The 18460-nt window shown below is 36.8% G+C and overlaps 1 protein-coding gene across 12 annotated transcripts in view; it reads right to left on the bottom strand.

The window, feature by feature from the left end:
• Positions 1–18460, bottom strand: part of LOC120088145 (cleavage and polyadenylation specificity factor subunit 3-II) — a 60981-nt gene that overhangs the window by 19964 nt on the left and 22557 nt on the right. For 11 of the 12 annotated variants that reach the window (XM_039045242.1, XM_039045245.1, XM_039045243.1 and 8 more), the window contains 3 exons: positions 17864–17981; positions 10754–10827; positions 9687–9823 (listed from right to left, as the gene is read on the bottom strand). In XM_039045242.1, coding sequence (XP_038901170.1) covers positions 9687–9823; positions 10754–10827; positions 17864–17981 — 329 coding nt within the window. The remainder of the gene's footprint in view (positions 1–9686; positions 9824–10753; positions 10828–17863; positions 17982–18460) is intronic. The other variant, XM_039045241.1, reaches the window with a different exon arrangement.

Raw genomic sequence — 18460 nt, 5'->3', positions numbered from 1 at the left:
CGAGTATCGAGTATTGAACAAAATGATTAATTTCTAGTGTTCTTTGTTATTCTGTGCAGTATGGCTAGACAATTCAAGATTCCTCCCCAAGATCGTTTCCCAGGCCAAGCGACCAACCTATCCTCTCACATTGAGGTGGCTAACAAGATTGTGAAAGAGAAGCTTACTCCCACTTAGCTTTCCCTCTTCAAGAAGACGGTATTTGGGCGATTCGTGGACATGGACATTATCTTCAATAGTCCATTGGTCCACTACATTCTATTATGGGAGGTTGTAGACGATAGGAAGGATCCAATGACCTTCAATTTGAATGGTACGGTTGTTATATTCTCCAAAGAAGACTTCTTATTGGTGACGGGATTGTGGCAGTCACCTAATCCAACAGTTGTGAGGAGGGGTGAAACACTTGGATCACTATGTAGTAGGTACTTCAAGAATGATTTTGTAGGGGGCATTCACATTGGTACCTTAGAGACAGTGTACAAGGAGATGGAGTTTGATAACGACATGGATGTTGTGAAGATGACATTGGTCTATTTTACTGAATTGGGCATAATGGGGAGGGAGAAGACGAGGGTAAATGTTGACATGACATTATTAATTGATGTGGAGGATTTGGATTACTTTAAATACATGGATTGGGGAAACATGCTATGGGAGAGGATGTTACTTGGACTACAAAGAGGATTGAGTGGCAAGGCAAATAACTATAAAAAAAAAAGGTCCAAGAACAATAAGAACATTGTCAAGTACAACCTCCGGGGTTTCCTCATCCATTCCAGGTAATATCCATTCATTGGCCAGGTTAGTGTATTACATCAATATTTACTTGGATTTAAGGTGAATGCCACATATAACTAACAAATTCTTCGTTGTTTTGTACAGACAAGAATCACACCCACACCACTGGTCATGTCGGATAGGGAGAGGAAGTATAAGGACACTAGGGTTGATGAACGACCCGCATACAAGCGCATTGATGCTGAGATGAGCTCCTCAAAGACACATAGATCACACCATGATGAGGATGCTCATAGTCACTCCAGTGACTACGAGAGTCACGAGCATCGATCCCACGAGCCATAACTCGATGAGCATTAGTCTCACGAGCTCCCTATTGACGAGCATGAGACTTACCCTCCTCATTATGAATCTCATGAGCTCCCTATTGACGAGCATGTGCCCCCAATTGAGGAGCTCATTGTTATCTATTTTGCAGAGTCACTTGAACCTATGAGGTCCAGATAGCTTGTTCCACGCCATATATGAGAGAACGCATGAAGAAGCTACTAAATTATAGGAGAAAGAGCACGTGTATGTCGATTATGTGCTCGGATTGGTAGTTAAACATGAGACTAGATGGGCAGATGTCGATTACAACTATAGCCCACTCAACTATAAGCAACACTGGATTATGTTGGTGATAGACATGAACCTCGGGCGCATCCTTTTGTATGACTCATTCCCCAAGTATGTCACAAAGAAAGATCTGGTATCATTCCTAGGCCCCTATGCATCACTCTCTCTTCACTAGCACATTTCTGCAACTTACATGCTGCAACCTTGCACATAGTCCTTAGAGGTTAAGCCATGTCAATATAGGCTTCCTATAGGGGTCAGATACACTAGACTGTGGGATATTTTGTCTTAAGTTCTTCGAATACTTGGTGACCAGGTCCAATCTGGAGAGTTTACGGCAAGATAAAATGCATGAGCTTAGGTTGTAGTATGGTGCCGAGTTGTGGGCCGATCAGTTTTTTTATTAGTTCTTCTATGTAAATTTTAATTTTTGTAAATGTATGAACCTATTAACTTTATATGAGTAATTTGTGTATTTCCATACTTATATGAACAATTTTTCAACAGTAAGCAACTGTGTGTATATCGAGTGTACATGATTTTAGGTGTCGTGTATTGAGTATCATGCATCGAGTATCGTGTAACTTGCATCGTGTATTAAGTAACTTGCGTCGAGTATGGTATAACGAGTATCGTATATCGAATAAAGTCATTGGATCAAGTATTTTTTATGAAGTATTGTCGAGTAATAATGTATCGAGTAACATGCATCGAGTATCTTGTAACGAGTAACATGCATCGAGTACCGTAATTGAGTATTAAATTATAAAATATTGGTCATTGTCTGGGTCCTTTGAGTCTCGGTCCTTGCCTATTTGTTGCATTTAGACGTATCAAGTGGTTCATTGCACTTTTGTCTATTATGTCCAGACTGACCACACCGTCCACATTTCTTTAATGTGACATGTTCTCCAGCAAACGATATCTTGTTTATCCTTCGTCTACCAACATGTACCATTCTTTTTGGTGGGAGTATTTTTACCTCGGTATACTCTGGTGGCTTTTTCCATTCGGATACATGACCAAGCGGGTTTATTGACTCCGCGTATGCTAGCATTATAGAATCTGCTGCATAGAGTAAACGGATTGATATTGCACTCTCTAGCTACAGCAATAGCGTCGAACATGGAATCTCCAAACACTAAAATTCTACATAACTACATTCTCAAGTGTTAAGGCTAACAATACCATCTAATCCACCGTCCTTGACATGAAATGTATAGCAATCGATTGGATTTATTGGTATCGTCTAGCTTTGTCACACTCTAAACCCATTATTTCCTCTGCATACTTTGAATGTGTCGATATACTACTAGACCACATTGTTCGCCTCTCATGAAACCAACCTTGAAGTAGACCTCTTATGTATTTTAGCAACGAAGTCATTGGCAACACTCGGGCTTCTTTGGTAATAGCATTGAAGCATTCGGCGCTATTGTTGGTCATGTTATCATATTGGTTCCCGGACTGGTAACACCATGTCCAATGCTGAATATGACCATCCTTTAAATATCTTGCAAGTGAACCGTCGTCGTAGTTCACTATTTGGACCTAATGGCACTTGAATTCTGATTCTCGATACACTCTGCAAGCACCATTAAACAATTTTCTAAGAGACTCGTCCTTTAAGTATTTCTCCACGTTCCTTCTCAAATGGTAAGTACAAAGTCCGTGATAAGAATTAGGGAATAGGGCATCAACGACATTAGCTATACTTTGTCCATGGTTTGAGACGAATACGAGGTTAGGGCAGTCTCCAATTGTTGTTTTAAGGTTCGTTATGAACACTTTAGGGCTCGGTCATTCTCACTATCAACAATTGCATATGTCAGTGGGTACTATCTATAATGATCACGGATCGACAACTCTTAAAACCTCTTAAACTAGTGCCATGAACATGTATTTGATATATTTTGATTCTTCAAGCTTGATCTCAAACACAGTTCCAGGATTTTCTATCTTCAAAGCTTCACCATATGCATGCAAGTGGGCATATGATTCCTCTTGCGTCCCCCTTGCAAGAGTTTCTCTCGCATGTCATGCCTTGTCATAACTAATATTGACACCATATTGATGTCGCATATCCTCAATAATATGGTGTGGTTTGTCCCCACGACCAACGCCAAACTTGTCCTTCATCAAGTGACCAATAACGAATGCACTAGCTTGTTTGTGGTCATGTTTGAATACTTCAATCGAGCATGTGTGATTGGGCATGCATTTTGTGATCTTGAAAATATCACATTCATCCATTTTAATTGCTCAAACGGCCCACTTACAAGTCGGGTGTAAACACCGAACAATATACAATTTTTTGTTCAATTTTTTAACCCACAACTCAAAGTTGTGCTTAATGGCAAACATTGCTAACCTCATCTTCACATCACTCTTACTAAAGAAGATTTGACCTACTTCAACTGTATCCCCTAACCCTACAGACGACTATGGTTGCATGATCAAGTCCCACATTCTAACATTATTATTGGATGGTAGTACATTGCACGGTTTTCTTCACATTTCAAGAAATTGATTTCAAAGAATAGTGAGAATTGTCAGAAAATTCCCCAATTTGTGTATTTTCATACATGAGCATTAACTACAGCACAAGTCCTCCGATGGGTGCAGGCAATTCAAAATAATCGAGTATACATTAATCGAGTATCAAGTACGGATGGCTATGATCGAGTATACACATATCAATAACACACATATCGAGTGACCATGTATCCGGATATCGAGTGACTATGCATCGAGGATCGTGTGACGAGTAATCGAGGATCAAGTAACGAGCCATCAAGGATTGAGTTCCTTGGTAGTGGCAGGAGCGCAAGGTGCATCACAAGGGCAAAGCAGTAAACTCACACATGGATGAAATCAGCAAAAGGCCACTTTCCATTACTTTTTCTATAGGTGACCATTTCTCATTTGGGCCTCATAAATGAGGTCATCCGTACAAAAAACCCATCTTCAGGGCCTTCGTCTTCTTCAGAGATTTCATTGTCTACTTGAATAGCTAAACTCTTCTTTGGGGACAATCATTAGAAAAGTGCCCTTATTAACCACACCTAAAACATTTCCCAAGATTAGGTCTATTATACGAATTAAACTTTTGAAAGTAGAAGGATTAGAAGTTCCCCTATCATCCAATTTGAACTTGGTTGAAAAAATTTCCTTTGCTTTCGTTTGGGAAGTACTTGAAATTGTGTTGGATTTAGAAGTATCTGAAGTTAGTCTTTTTGTTTGAATGGTTGCTCTATCCGAATTCTTTCTTATATTTACCCACCATTTTTGTTTTTGTGCTTCATCTTCTTCAATTGTTGTGGCAATAGAGATTGCTTCAGACAAGGAAGACATAGGATGCAAATGAACTTATCTCTTTAATGTCGCTCCTTAATCCTTCAATGTACCTAGCAATCTGCTGGTTTTCATTCTCAGCAACGTCATTTTGGGCGCTAAGTCTTTGGAATGCTTTTGTGTAATCTTCCACATTTCGAATTCCTTGCTTGCAATGTTGAAATTGATTATACAATATTCTTTCATAATTGCTTGGCAAGAACCTTTTCTCCATTAAACAAAGCATTTTTGGCCATCTATGGATAGGTGGTTTTCCATAGCTCCTTCAATTTGTTTGTAGTTGATCCCACCATACAGACGCTCCACTCTTTAATTTAAGGCCAACCAATTTAACCTTTTTCTATTAAGGGGTTCCCAAATAATTAAAGAAATTTTCAACACTCTTAACCCAATCTAGGAAGTGTTCAATGTTCATTCTGCCATTGCAAGTGGGTAAGTAGATTTTCACCTTGTCGCCAGAATCTTATTTCCAAAAGGTTCCTCCCTGATATTGTAGCCTGTGGTAATCTTGATGCTGATCTTGGTAAACATTCTTGGTATATCGGACTTCTTGAATCGGTTCTTGATTGTGCTGATAGAATTCTTGATATGGAGGGTGAGGAGGTAGATGCCGAGGATGATATTCCCCTGATGAATCGGAGTTGCTTCCCAAAATAGGATGAGGATGACCTTGAATTATCAGTCTTTGAGTAGGGAAAGAATGACTTGAATAAAGGTTCAGGAAAAAATTACCTTGTGATCCTTGTAACATCTTTCTTGGAGGAAATCTTGGTTGATCTTGATCTTTCTGCAAGTCTTGAGGGACACCTTGTGACTTCTTTGGTTGTTGGATATGGTTTCCTATATTTTTCTGGACTTCATTGGACAACACTTTTCCCAAATTCAACTGCAAGGAGCTGGTCAATTGCTTGTTGCATTCCAGTCATGGTGTTGGTCGAATGCCCGGGTTGAAAAGGATGCTTCCGCATTAGAGGGAGTAGCTTCGGCCCTTTTCATCAGGCTCTTTTCACGAAGTTCTTTGAAACCACTTTGATAAAGACTAAACAATCTTGAAGAAATTCTTGGAGGAAAACTTTATTCCATTGATCTCAAATGGTTACAAAAGGCTCTTTAAATAGGCAAAAGGGAGTTGACCGGTTACTTGCTAAAAAGATAAACATAACAAGATCCAACTTAAAAAAACTTAGCCAATCAAGCAGTAAAAAACCTAAAACAGAGAGCTTTTACAATATAAGAAGAAAACTAAAGGGATCGCCCTACATCAGGTTTTGCACAACAACTAGTTTTAACGAAGATCTCCACAGGTATACATCTCTCCAAGCTGTTTTCCTATCTATATCAATAGTATCAATAGTTAAGAGACAATGATTTGCCAATTCAATCACTGCACTTTTGCATCAAAATATTGCAATCATCTACATGATGTTTTTTTGTTGGAGTTTTCCTAGATCAGATGGTATTCTCTATCTTATCTCTCTTACTTTCCAGCGGCATCCTCTTAAAATGGGCCAGGAGATCTCATCGATTAATCACATTCGTTCTATCTTTTGGAATCTTTGGTTGGATTGTGCAATGCTCGCATCTTTTGAACAAGGACTGTGATAGGCTATTATATAGAAGCTACATCTCTTTTAGCTATCATTTGAAGCAAATTATCACCGACGTTTTGTAATTATAGCCTTACAGCACTGACTAATCAACGGTGGTGCTTTTTGTAAATATTACATAGGACCTTTTGTGTCCTATTTCATCATATCAATGAATGGTTATTGTTTCCTATCCCAAAAAGTAAAAAACATAGTATTTTTTTTTTTTAACAAGAAACAACCCACTTCATTAAGATAATGAAAAATGTTACAAGTGTATGAAAGGAAACAAACATTAAAAAACAAAACTAATAAAAAATGATCAGTAAATGCACCAGGACATCTCAACTAGGTTGACACCTCCATAGCATTCTCATCATCTCCTAAAATGTAGAACAGGAATTCAATAGCTCAGTACAAATCTGACTAGACCTTGCCAAATTAAAGGCATACAACAAAATGATAATCTGAAAATTAAAAGATGCCAGAACTAGGCAGTTACAGATCAAGAAAGCGGGAAGATGAAGGCGTTCCAATTGAGACTGGTGTCTTGAATGGAGAAATCTTTAAAAGCTTTGGAGAGAGAGCACCAAAAGGAGGCATTGCTAAGAGCACTATCGAATTTAAAGGAGCTAATAGATGCTTTGTCTTGAAACACTCTTTGATTCCTTTCGAACCATAGTTCTGATAACAAAGCTTTAACTGCATTGACCCAAAGTAATCTTGGATTCTTCTTCAATTTTGGACCGATTAAAAGTTGTAGCACATTTGCCTTAAAATCATTGTCTAGAACCCAGCTGACATTGAAGCACTTAAATAAATGTATCCAACAGTTTTCTGCAAAAACACACTAGAAGAACAAGTGTGAGAGAGATTCTGAGTTTATCCAACAAAGAGAGCAAACCAGTGGAGAAATATAGTGAGTAGGCAGCTTCCTTTGAAGAATATCTGCACCGTTAAGCAAGCCATTCAGCATGATCCAAATCAGTATATTAACCCTTCTAGGACTCTTGGAATTCCATAAGGCTTATTCTAATAGCGGTCCAATTGGGGAGGAGAAGGATAGATGCTTTACAAGAGACTTGACTGAAAAAATCCCACTTGGTTCTAAAGACCACCTTTTTTATCGGGAAGCGAATTAAGTTTAGAGTGGGAAAGCTTTCATCCTTTAGCAGTCTTCTCAAGTGGAAAGACCAAGAAGTTGATGTCTCATCCCAATAGTCTTGTAATGAGCCTTCGGGCTTGGTGGAGATGGAGAAAAGACTAAGAAATGAGTCTTTTAAAGGAACAATTTCCAACCAAGGTTCACGCCAAAAACCTACCCTTTCACCATTACCTACTTTGAAGGCTACCAAGGAGTCTACTTTTAGCCAAGATCTTGAGATGTTGATCCAAGGGCTTCTAAGGTTGCTGGTAGTTTTACCATTGGTGTGCCAACCAAACTTACTTCTTCCATGGATGCTTGTAATTATTTTCCTCCAAAGTGAATTTTCCTTATTGATGAACCTCCACCCCCATTTTGCTAGAAGGCTTTGGTTTCTGAGTTTCAAGCCACCAATACCGAGACCACCATCTTCTTGAGAACGAGAAATAAGGTCCCATTTTACTAAATGATTTATTTTGCTTCCGGAATGTCCTTCCCATAAAAAATTTCTCAAAAATCTTTCTAAAACTCGAATCACCTTTTCTGGCATCAAGAAAAGTGACATATAGTAAGTTGAGATATGAGAAAGAACCGACTTACAAAGGGTGGAGCAACCTCCTCTTGAAAGATTGTATCTCTTCCATTTGTCCAATTTACTTTGAATTTTATCAATCACTGGTTGCCAAAAAGCCAATTGTTTAGGGTAGCCACCTAATGGAAGACCGAGGTACATGAATGGAAGAGAGGCAGCCTTGCAGTTCAGAATGGCAGCTTCTGATTGTAGCTTAAAATGGTCAATATTGATGCCGCTTATGGCTGATTTTTCCCAATTAATCTTCAACCCAGAACACCACTCAAAGAGTTCAATTATTTTCTTTAGGTTTCTAAGCTTTTCCTTGTCATCTTGGCAGAAAATTAGTATATCATCTGCAAATTGCAAGAGAGGAACATGAATTCTATCTTTGCCAACTATAAAGCTTTCAAACTTGCCTTCCTCATGAAGCTGGGATAGTAGTGCATTTAGGACTTCACTGACTAATAGAAAAAGGAAAGGAGAAAGAGGGTCACCTTGCCTTTTGAAGCTTGGATTCTACCATGAGGTCTTCCATTTATAAAAATTGAGAATTTTGTGTTAGAAATACAACCCATCATCCACATTATCCATCTTGAATCGAAATTCTTTTCAACAAGGATTTTTTCAAGAAACTCCCAATCAACACGATCAAAGGTTTTTTCTAGATCAAGTTTTAAAATCCACCCTTTTTTCCTCTTAGAACGATAATCTTCAACCACTTCATTGCTATGAGGATTGGGTCTAATATTTGCCTTCCTTCAATGAAAGCACTTTGTGAAGCCTCTATTATACTTGGCATTACCTTTTTTAGCCTCTCCGCTAGTACTTTAGCTACTATTTTGTAGCAGTTCTACAAGTCAAGCCCCCCAACCTATTTATCTAACAAACAACCTACCCAAGCAATGGCTACTTCTTTAGACTAATTCGCAAACCGTCAAACTAATTCCTAACTACTAATTAAACCATTAATTGAAAATACCAAAAAAAAAATAAGGCTAAAGCAATTCCAGCCTTTTAAGATATAGGCTACATCAGGACTAATTCCCAACTACTAATTAAACCATTAATTGAAAATACCAAAAAAAAAAATAAGGCTAAAGCAATTCCAGCCTTTTAAGATATAGGCTACATCAGGACTGGTTGAGTTCGATCAACATTTAAAATCCAACTTGATGGGAGTATTAAAACCCATTTATTTCAAGTCCAATCCAAACCTATTTGACGTAAGATACTTCATTATGACCGTCATTATTTTCCAAGTTACAAATAGGTCATAGGTGTATGATGATATTAAATTATTATCCTATCCTTCATGGTCACTCAATTCCTTGTATTTGATGTGCCTTGGGGATCATTTAAAATGTACATCACCCAGGTTCTTGGTAAGTATAGAAAGTTCCTCTTCCCTTATTTTTCGAGCTCAGTAACGTGGGAGTGGATATTTGAACAAAAACAGATATGAGATCTTAACAAGTTAAGCTATGCTTAGAAGATAAAAATTGAAACCATTTATTTCCAGGTAAAATTAGATCATGGATTCAATGTTACTGCCTAGCTTTCCTCTGAAAGAGAGAAATGAAGAATCAGAAGAAATTGTTTTGCATAGTTGAAGTTTAAACAGTGCATAACCAACACTATAACATGTAAAACATTTATGTTTACTTCTTACTCTGTTATAAGAAGGTCTAATTGCATTCGATCAATTTGAGCTGCTCCCAGATGTCTATCAGGCGTCATATTATAGTCTCCTGTGTATACCATAGCAGCATCTCCAACTTTAGCATAAAACATGGCAGCTCCTAAAACCTTAAGAACATGATTAAAATATAAATATGCACATTCTGCATTTAAAGTTGAAGTGTTGATGGAGAGAGTTTACGAGAAGCAACAAGAAAAAACTTTGAGCAGAAGTCAAAGAATCATCAACAGTAGATACAGTGACAGAAATATTAAGAACCAAGTCGACAATTATGGGCTATAGTGCATGCGTAAGTTGCTGATAGAACGACACCATATGGTGGTCCACAATAAACAAAATAGAAGATTGATATAAAGATGCATATACACAGCAAGCAACTAATAACTGGATTCACATATGCCCATATCCGATGTAAAAAAAAAAAAATAATATGTAAATTTTTACATTTGAAAAGCACAAAAAACCAAAAGGTTACAATTCCTTACTCAAACTATCACCTTTTTGTCACATCCGATGGAATTTCACACTCAAACTACATCCTAAACAATGTTATCCTTCTCATTTACGTCTGACTTCTTGTGAAATAAATACATATGTCCAACATGTGAACTCACATTCACCTAAAATGTATTCTAGGAAACTAGATAGAATTCCATAGAAAGCACAGGCATCAGATTCCTGCATTTTGTTTTATTTGAAATGGTTCATCGAGCCTCCATATTTGCAAGCCAAAAAATAAACTAAAAAAAAAAAAAAGAAAACCCAAAAAACAAAGGAATTAGCACAGGAAAACAAAAACAAAATCATCAATGACCAATTTCAAATTGAAAATACAGGAGAATTTCAAAGCTCATGCACTTGAAAACTCTTTCTTTATTTTAATTAAAAAGAGTAGAGGATATTAAAACCAAAATGTGTATACAGCTAGGGGCCAGAGGGAAGAGATATCATAACCAAGGAGGTTACAAATTCCCCTCCAACTTATATTAGTAGGAGATGCAAAATTAGAAAACGAAATGTATCAAAAGAGGCTATACATGTCCAGCATAGTAAGCACGAATTTGAAGATCTTCATCAACCTGTATAGTCTGCTTCAAATCCACAGGTACAACTGCAGGTGAATCAAGATCAATGACAGATAATCTTAAGATACAGAGGAAAAATAATGACACAGCAATTGATGTACATCAAATACAATAGAACAGAAAAGAAAAAAACAAAAAAGGTACCTAATACACAACTTCCAATAATGCAGTCTAGAACTCAATTTGAGCAAGTACAATCATCAAATTAAGTCAATGGGAACAAACATAAATAACGAACAAGTAACTGAGCATGAAGTGTGAGGATTTCATAAAGTAGCAATTTTCCATATTCAGTTAAAGGTTTCTCCTTCTACACTATGTATATTAGGTAGAAAGAAAACAATCAAAAGAAAAGAACAAGTTTCATTTAATGAAAAAATAAATAAATGCAAAGTAAGAGTTGCACAAGAAGGCCAAATCCAAAAGCACTTGGAATCAGACAAAAACAACGCAAGACCAAATAAACCAAGAACAAAAACCGTACCCCTAAAGAGAGCTTACTATACAACATTTGAAGGCTTTTGGGTGGAAAAAGATAAAATTCATTCTACCCTCCATTTTGCTGACAACGGTTTACTGTTTTGTAAATATAATGATGTGGTGCTTGTTATGTTAATTAAAACTATTGCTCATTTTGAATCGTGCTCGGGTCTGAAAGTTATGGGGGAGAAATTAACGATTTGTGGATTAAATTTGGAAGACTTAAAGTTGTCTGAAGTGTCAAGGCGGCTCAATTGTAAGGTGGTAACTTTACCTCTCCTTTGTCTCAGCCTTCCCTTTAGTGGTCATCCTAAGTCCTCGTTTTTTTGGCAATCAGTACTTGACAAAAAGTTAACAAGCTAGCAACTCACTTATCTCAAGTATCCCCTTTACTACATGTCTCTTTCCAGTATACATTTATTCCTTCTCAAATTGAGCTTGGAATTGGAGTGTTTGATGGAAATCTTTTGAAAAGGTAATGAAGGCGGTTCACTCACTGCGATAGAACTTAGCATCTAAACCTCAACGTGATGGGGGTTTAGGAATTGAAGCTTTAAAGCATTGAAATTTGGCACTAGTTGCAAAATGTAGATGTGCATTTCATGCATCAGCCTCATTCTGCTTTGAGAAAGGTAATCATTAGCACTCATGGGGGATCTCAATTTGGTTGGCATATGGCTGGCAAACATGGCTCAAGACTTCGAAGCCTTTGGACCAGCATTTCCAAGCATTGGCAGCAATTTGATTCTTTATTTGAACAAGATATGGAACTTTTCACTGAAAAAAATGAAAAGAAAATAATGCTCTTGGGATACAAGCCACATAAAAAAACACATGGGAAGAATGCCTTGTAAAAACAAAAGATGCATAGGAAAATAAAAGAGCAACAAGGACAATGCAATTAGCAAAGAGAGACCAGGATTTCAAAAACTATGTGAGACTTTAACACCACCTCAAAAATTCATGAGACAAAGATCCTTCCAACCAAAAAGACTTCAAACAAAGGGCAAAACTTGCGATTAAAGGTTTTTTTTAATAAGAAACATTTCGTTGATTAATGAAATAGAAGGCAATTACAAGAAACATTTCCAATTGGAGACTAAATAAAACAAGCTGAAATGATTAAAATGATGCTTATCCTTGCACCAATAAAAAACAGTAGACAAAACCAAATCCAAAAATTTATCAAAAGTGGAGAAAGAGTCCCTAAAAATATGGCCTTTGCACCCATACCAAAGATCCCAAAAGAAAGCACGTGTAAGAGCCAACCAAATCATCTTCTTCGTACTACCAAAAGGATGACCAACCAAAAGAGACCCGAAAATATCAAAGGTAAGTTGGGGCATGGCAAAGACCAACCAAATGCATCCGAAATAATGTGCCAGAAATGTGAAGCAAAAAAGCAGTATACAAAAAGATGAGCGGGAGATCCACAACTGCACTGACACATAATACACCAAGAGGGCGAGAGATATACAAGGCATTCGGTGATGCAAGCAATCAGTAGTATAATAGCACCAAGACTGGGCTCCCAAGGAAAATTTTAATCTTCTTAGGGTAAAAATCCTTTCAGATAGCAGAATAAAGATCTTTGGCAATAGGCTCAATCTCCCCCACCAAATCATTCAAAAGGGATTTAACAAAGAACGAAGAAGGATCCAAAGTCCATGACCAAAAATCAGGTAACGGACATGTTGGTTGTAAATTAGATAATTAGCTGTAAAATCACCAAAGATACCTCTTTGAAACTTCGTTTTCCTCAGTTTTTTCCCATCTCCACCTCTCAATGTGGCTTAATTTCGAAGTTATGGGATTCTCATTTGCTATCACGGTCTCTACTCCAGTTTTTTTAAGGTTTTTGAAAGATGATGATATCATTGCTTTGCAAGATCTTTCATGTCTTCTAGATACTATAAATGTCGGTTCTATTGAAGATGCATGATCATGGCCATTAGACTCTTTTGGTATTATTATTTTTTCAATGAAATCTTGATCAAGAAAATTTGCTTGTGCATCTCCGTTGCAAGGATCTATTTTGGGCCATCTGGAAGTTTAAAAGTCCAAAGAATATGCTTTGGATTATTCTTGATGGCAGTCTGAATGCATCCAAAGTTCTTTGACACAAGTTGCTTTTTTCTATTTATTGCCATCAATTTGTCCTTTTTGTCAAGAGGATGGGGATTTTTTTTCGAAACAGAAACAAGGCTATTCATTGACATAATGAAAGAGCCTAATACTCAAATTACATGAAAGGAAACAAAGAAAAAACTTCAAGCAGGCCTATACAAGTCTAGAACCAAATTACATCATTAAGACTAAAACTCTGGAGAAAAAGTAAAACAATCTAATTAAACACATAACTTAAGAGAAACCCAAATTCTAGAATACTTAAACTCGAACAAGCCCGAACAAATAGAAGAAAAGCTTCCTCTGCAACAATGAATGTTTGATGAGAAAAGAGCCCCAACTTTAAGCTTGATAGAACAAGAAATCGTTGCTGAGGAGCCAAAAAATACAACTTTCAAGTTTTCTGAACAAATAAAAACCCATGACATGGAATCCCAAGCCCAAGATAAGCAAGCACTCCCACAGACAAGAAATACTCTAGCAACCAGCAGTTAAAAGAGAAGAAAGTCGCCAAATAAGCTTTGAAGAAGAAAAGCATCATATTAGCAGGGACAAGAACCAAACTTCAACCACATAATCAAACACTTTAAACCAAAATAATCAAAACCATAAGTCTCAGGAGAACAACCACATAACTCTTTTGAATATATAAAAACTTGAAAATCCAATTCAGAAAAATTAAATTGAATTGCGATGAATCACCCTTCCGAGCTTCAAACCGCAAGTTTCAATTAAGAAGGAAAACTTTGAAGGGATTTCATGAGACTTAATTAAGGAGAACTTACAAGAAAGCATCTGTGGTGACTATTTGTAAGGTAGGAGTTTGAAAGAGATCTACAACCTCTTTCCCAAAAATAATATCTTCCTATTCTTATGCCGAATTTGGAACAAAAATTTCCACTTCTTCACTGCCCACACTTGCCGAAGAGTCGTCATCAAAATCTCTAACACTTGATTTTTAGGACTTGCAATGGACGGAACCTCCCTGGTTAAATTGAATTTTCCATTTGGAACAGGAATAATCATTCTAGTGACAGCATGGTTGGAGCAAGAAACCTCAGGCTGTTTCCTAATTATGGCTGGAACTTGGGCAAGAGTGCAACAAACTTCAATTACGTTAGGATTAAGCATCCTTTGATAAAATGCAACCCCATGTTTACGAGAATAATATTTTTGATAAGAAGGCATGAAGGTAGGTCTTTTTATTTTTTTTTTATGAGGAGCTTTGAGAGCTTGAGAATCTGACCTATTCTTCTCTGTCACTGAAATTATGGGGCTATTTGCCACTAAATTAAATGCTGAAGATAGATCTACTCCATTGAAACCGGGGGAAAAATGAAGGTTGCATTAATTAATTGTTCTCGTCCAGTGAGAGAGTTATTTTCCAATAAAACTCTCGAGTTTCCTTCAATGTTGGGAAAAGGCACGGCTTTTGGAAAGAGTCTTTGAGACTTTCCAAATTCCTCTGTTTTTTTTTTTTTTTCTGGAAATGATGGAACTAAATCCTCCTTCGGAGCTGATGAAGGAGAAGCAATTATAGCTGCAGCACCCGCCATTAAAGAAGAGAGAGAATCTGACCACTGGACATCCAAAATATTAAATGCAGGGGAGAGAAAATTCTGTTGATTGATTTCCAAGATTTTATCCTTGCAATAAATGTCATTTCCATGCAAGGGGGAGCCGTCTGGTTTGCGCAACAAAACCGGAATTTTGTCAACATCTTTGAGAATTAAATCAACTCGTAAAATATCTAATGAATTTGAGAAATTATCAAACTCAAAATTATCACAAATGGAAAAATCTGAGCTTTGGACTTCCTCAAAATCGGAATCTCCAAAATAGATAGAGAAAACACCAAGAATAATATCTTGAATATCCATAGAAGCTGGGATGAACCCACACAAATTCTTCTCAATCTTTATTAATGTTGAAGAATAATCAAGACCATTGAAAGTTTGAGAAGAAATGGCTAATAGACCTCCTAATTGCTTGCCAATGGCTTCAAAAACTGTTTTTTTTTCCAAAAAAAGGTAATGGAAGATCTTTTATTTTTATCCAACCACCATAACTCTTGATAACTTCCTTTTTGAAGTGGAGCCAATTGGACCAACTCGACTTTGAGGTGTAAAACGTCAAAGACATTCCATTTTCCTATAAGCATATGAGACTTGAGAAATTTGGCTCTCGTAATCAAAGCCTTACCATCCATAAATGGATTAATTGACAAGGGAATCTGAGAAAAAAAAAATCTTCAAGAACCAGCTTTATCCTCATCCACGAGTAATGTGCTTCCATTCTAGTGACTACCAAGACAGTATCCAGCTGAACATTCACCAGCTCCTCCTCCTTTCGAACCCAAACAGAAAATTTTTTAACACAAAAATGTATCCAAATCAACCCTTGTAGTGGGTGACGACAAGATTGATGGGCTGGAAGGATCCCTTGAAACAACTTCAGCAAAGCTTCTCTTATCCATTCTTTCAATGCTCGGATTATTAGGCCGAAAAGTCTCCTTCAACTTCAAGTCCGAACTAGCTTGAAAACTTCCAAAAGAAGTGAGAAAATCACTTAACATTTCCCAGAATACAAGCCAACCTTTTTTGTTAGAACCAGTTGGAACATGTAAGTTTGATCTCCCACCATTAACAGGCCATAAAGCACACTCCAAAAACCAGCCCTTCTAAGTACGGAATTTTGCTAGTTGAATCACTTCCAACTCATTTCTATCTTTTTTTTAAGTAATTCTTTGATGGGAGACTGAAGCATTTCTACTAAACTTTCTTCAAACCATTGCGAAGATAAAGAAAAAGAAATCTTCCTCTTAAAAATTGAATCTACCAAGATAAAACTGTCGTACTCATGCCAAATGCCAAAATAAATATTCATAATACAACTACTTTTGATTTCCATGATCAACAATGCCCCTGAAGACCTTGTATGAGAACTTGAAAGACTGGGAAACTAGGCGAGAATGAGATTTGGATGGCAATGGAGTTTGACCGGAGGGGAGGCTAGCCAGAGGAAGGTCGGGAGGAAAAAGAGAAGAGAGGGAAGAAGGGAGAGGAGAGAGGAGAGAGCATACCTTCAGTAGATGAATTCATGACCAACAATATTCATCTTATCTCTTTTCAACATTCACAAACAGATTGTGTGTCAATTTTCTACGCATTAGAAACTGGAATATGATGCATTCAGACAAATCTAGAAGATTCACCTTTTTCAGTCCCTCTTGAGCATCCTTAGGTTGATTGGATCTTCCAAGAGGATGGGGATTATCTTTTCCATATCTTGTTTGGGTGCTCCTATTTGTTGAAGAACTAGTTCAAGTTTTTTTCTCTCTTTAATACATACTGGGTTTCTTAAATGTGTTCAAGGATAATGTTCTTCAGCTAGTTGTTGGATCTGCACGATTAAAGGGATGGAAAGGAATCAAAGAATTATTAAAAGACAAGTATCTCCCTTGGTTTAATTGGTTTGAATCTGCACGATTGAAGGGATTCCTCAAGATTTTTTTATTTTGTTGTAATTATCACTATCTATTTTTGGTTTACTTAGTTATTCTCCCCTCTTGAGGATCATTGTATCTTAGAGCAGTAGTCTCAATGAAAAGTTTCATTTCCTTTTCCAAAAGAAGTGGGTTCTTTTTCCAAGTTTTTTGCTAATTTTTCTTTATATGACATGACATTTGTTTGAATTGGGATGTCTTTATGGGGTGTTTGGCCCCCAAGTTGGATTAGGTTGGGTGGGTAAAAAAAACCCACCCACCGTTTGGTTCACCAATTATTAAAGAGGTTTATCACCTCGTTTTTCACATTAACTCACATTTCTCACCTCGTTATTCGCATCAACTCTCCCAATTACTCTCCTATAATAATTACCAACTCAACTCAACTCAACTCTACGTGCTAAATGCCCCCTATGTTTCCTTTGTAATTGCCTTTATTTTTTATTTGTTCATTCCCTTGTGTAATGATACAATTACAGCATTAATCTCTTTTTTTGTTTTAAAAGGAAACGGAATTTTTTATTGAAAAAATGAAAGAGATTGATGCTCAAAATACTCAGAAACAAAAATAAAGTAAGAAGTACAATAACATCCCAATATAAGAACTAAGGATCGAAAAACAAACACATTCCAATTTAAGCATAAATCTTGAATGAAGAAATCTGCAAAAGACTTGGAAAGAGAGCACCAGGAAGAAGCATTAATTACTTCAATAAAAATACTTGTTTCTTGTTTTTTAAAAAAAGACAAATAATAAATAAATAAATCACATTGTGAGATTAATCAACATGGACATGTACCATACTCCTCTATGGACCATAACTCTTTGCTGTTTTAACCATTTTAAAGAAATAAAGATAACACTTATACTGTGGCCGCCTAAACAATCACATTCCCAACCAAGAGAGACAAATTGCACACTATTTACGATCTTGACATAATTATGTTACCTTTTTTCATGCACTCCATAATATGATCATTAGTAAATTGCTCTGCTTCACCCCTTCGATCAACCAGCACTTTTCGATAGTCTTCCAACATTAAAGGAGCCAATGCCATTGTTGGATACTGCAATCGAGAGGAAGTAAAGAGAGAACTTCAATGTTCATACCAAATGCAAGAAACCAAAATTGACAAACATTTTCCCCCTTTTAGTAAGAAACGACTTTCATGTGAATGAAATGAAAGTATGCACAGGCCACAAAAAAAATAAGCCCAAACAAAGAGAGTTTGAACATAACCATAAAAAAAGACTCCAATCCAAAAGAACAATACCAAAGCTCATGTTTGTAGAAAGACCTTGAGATCAATGCCCACAAGGAAGCATTAAACATGGTAATGTAAAATCCAAAGAGGAAACTTTATTCAATTCATCAAAATCTGACCGGGATAAGAGAGGGGGCCTATTTTTAGAGAATTACATGAGGGATGGGGTTTAATTTTAGATTTACTAAATAAGTTGAGTTTAATCCATAAACTTAATTCTTAAGTGGGTGAGTCGATTTTAATTTCATCTACTAAAAATTTGAACTTCACTATGTGTTGCA

Source organism: Benincasa hispida, chromosome 10 (assembly GCF_009727055.1).
Source record: "Benincasa hispida cultivar B227 chromosome 10, ASM972705v1, whole genome shotgun sequence".
In the NCBI taxonomy this organism is placed as follows: Eukaryota; Viridiplantae; Streptophyta; class Magnoliopsida; order Cucurbitales; family Cucurbitaceae; genus Benincasa; species Benincasa hispida.
Note: the sequence above shows the minus strand (reverse complement) of the source record. Positions and strands in the feature narration are given on the sequence as shown.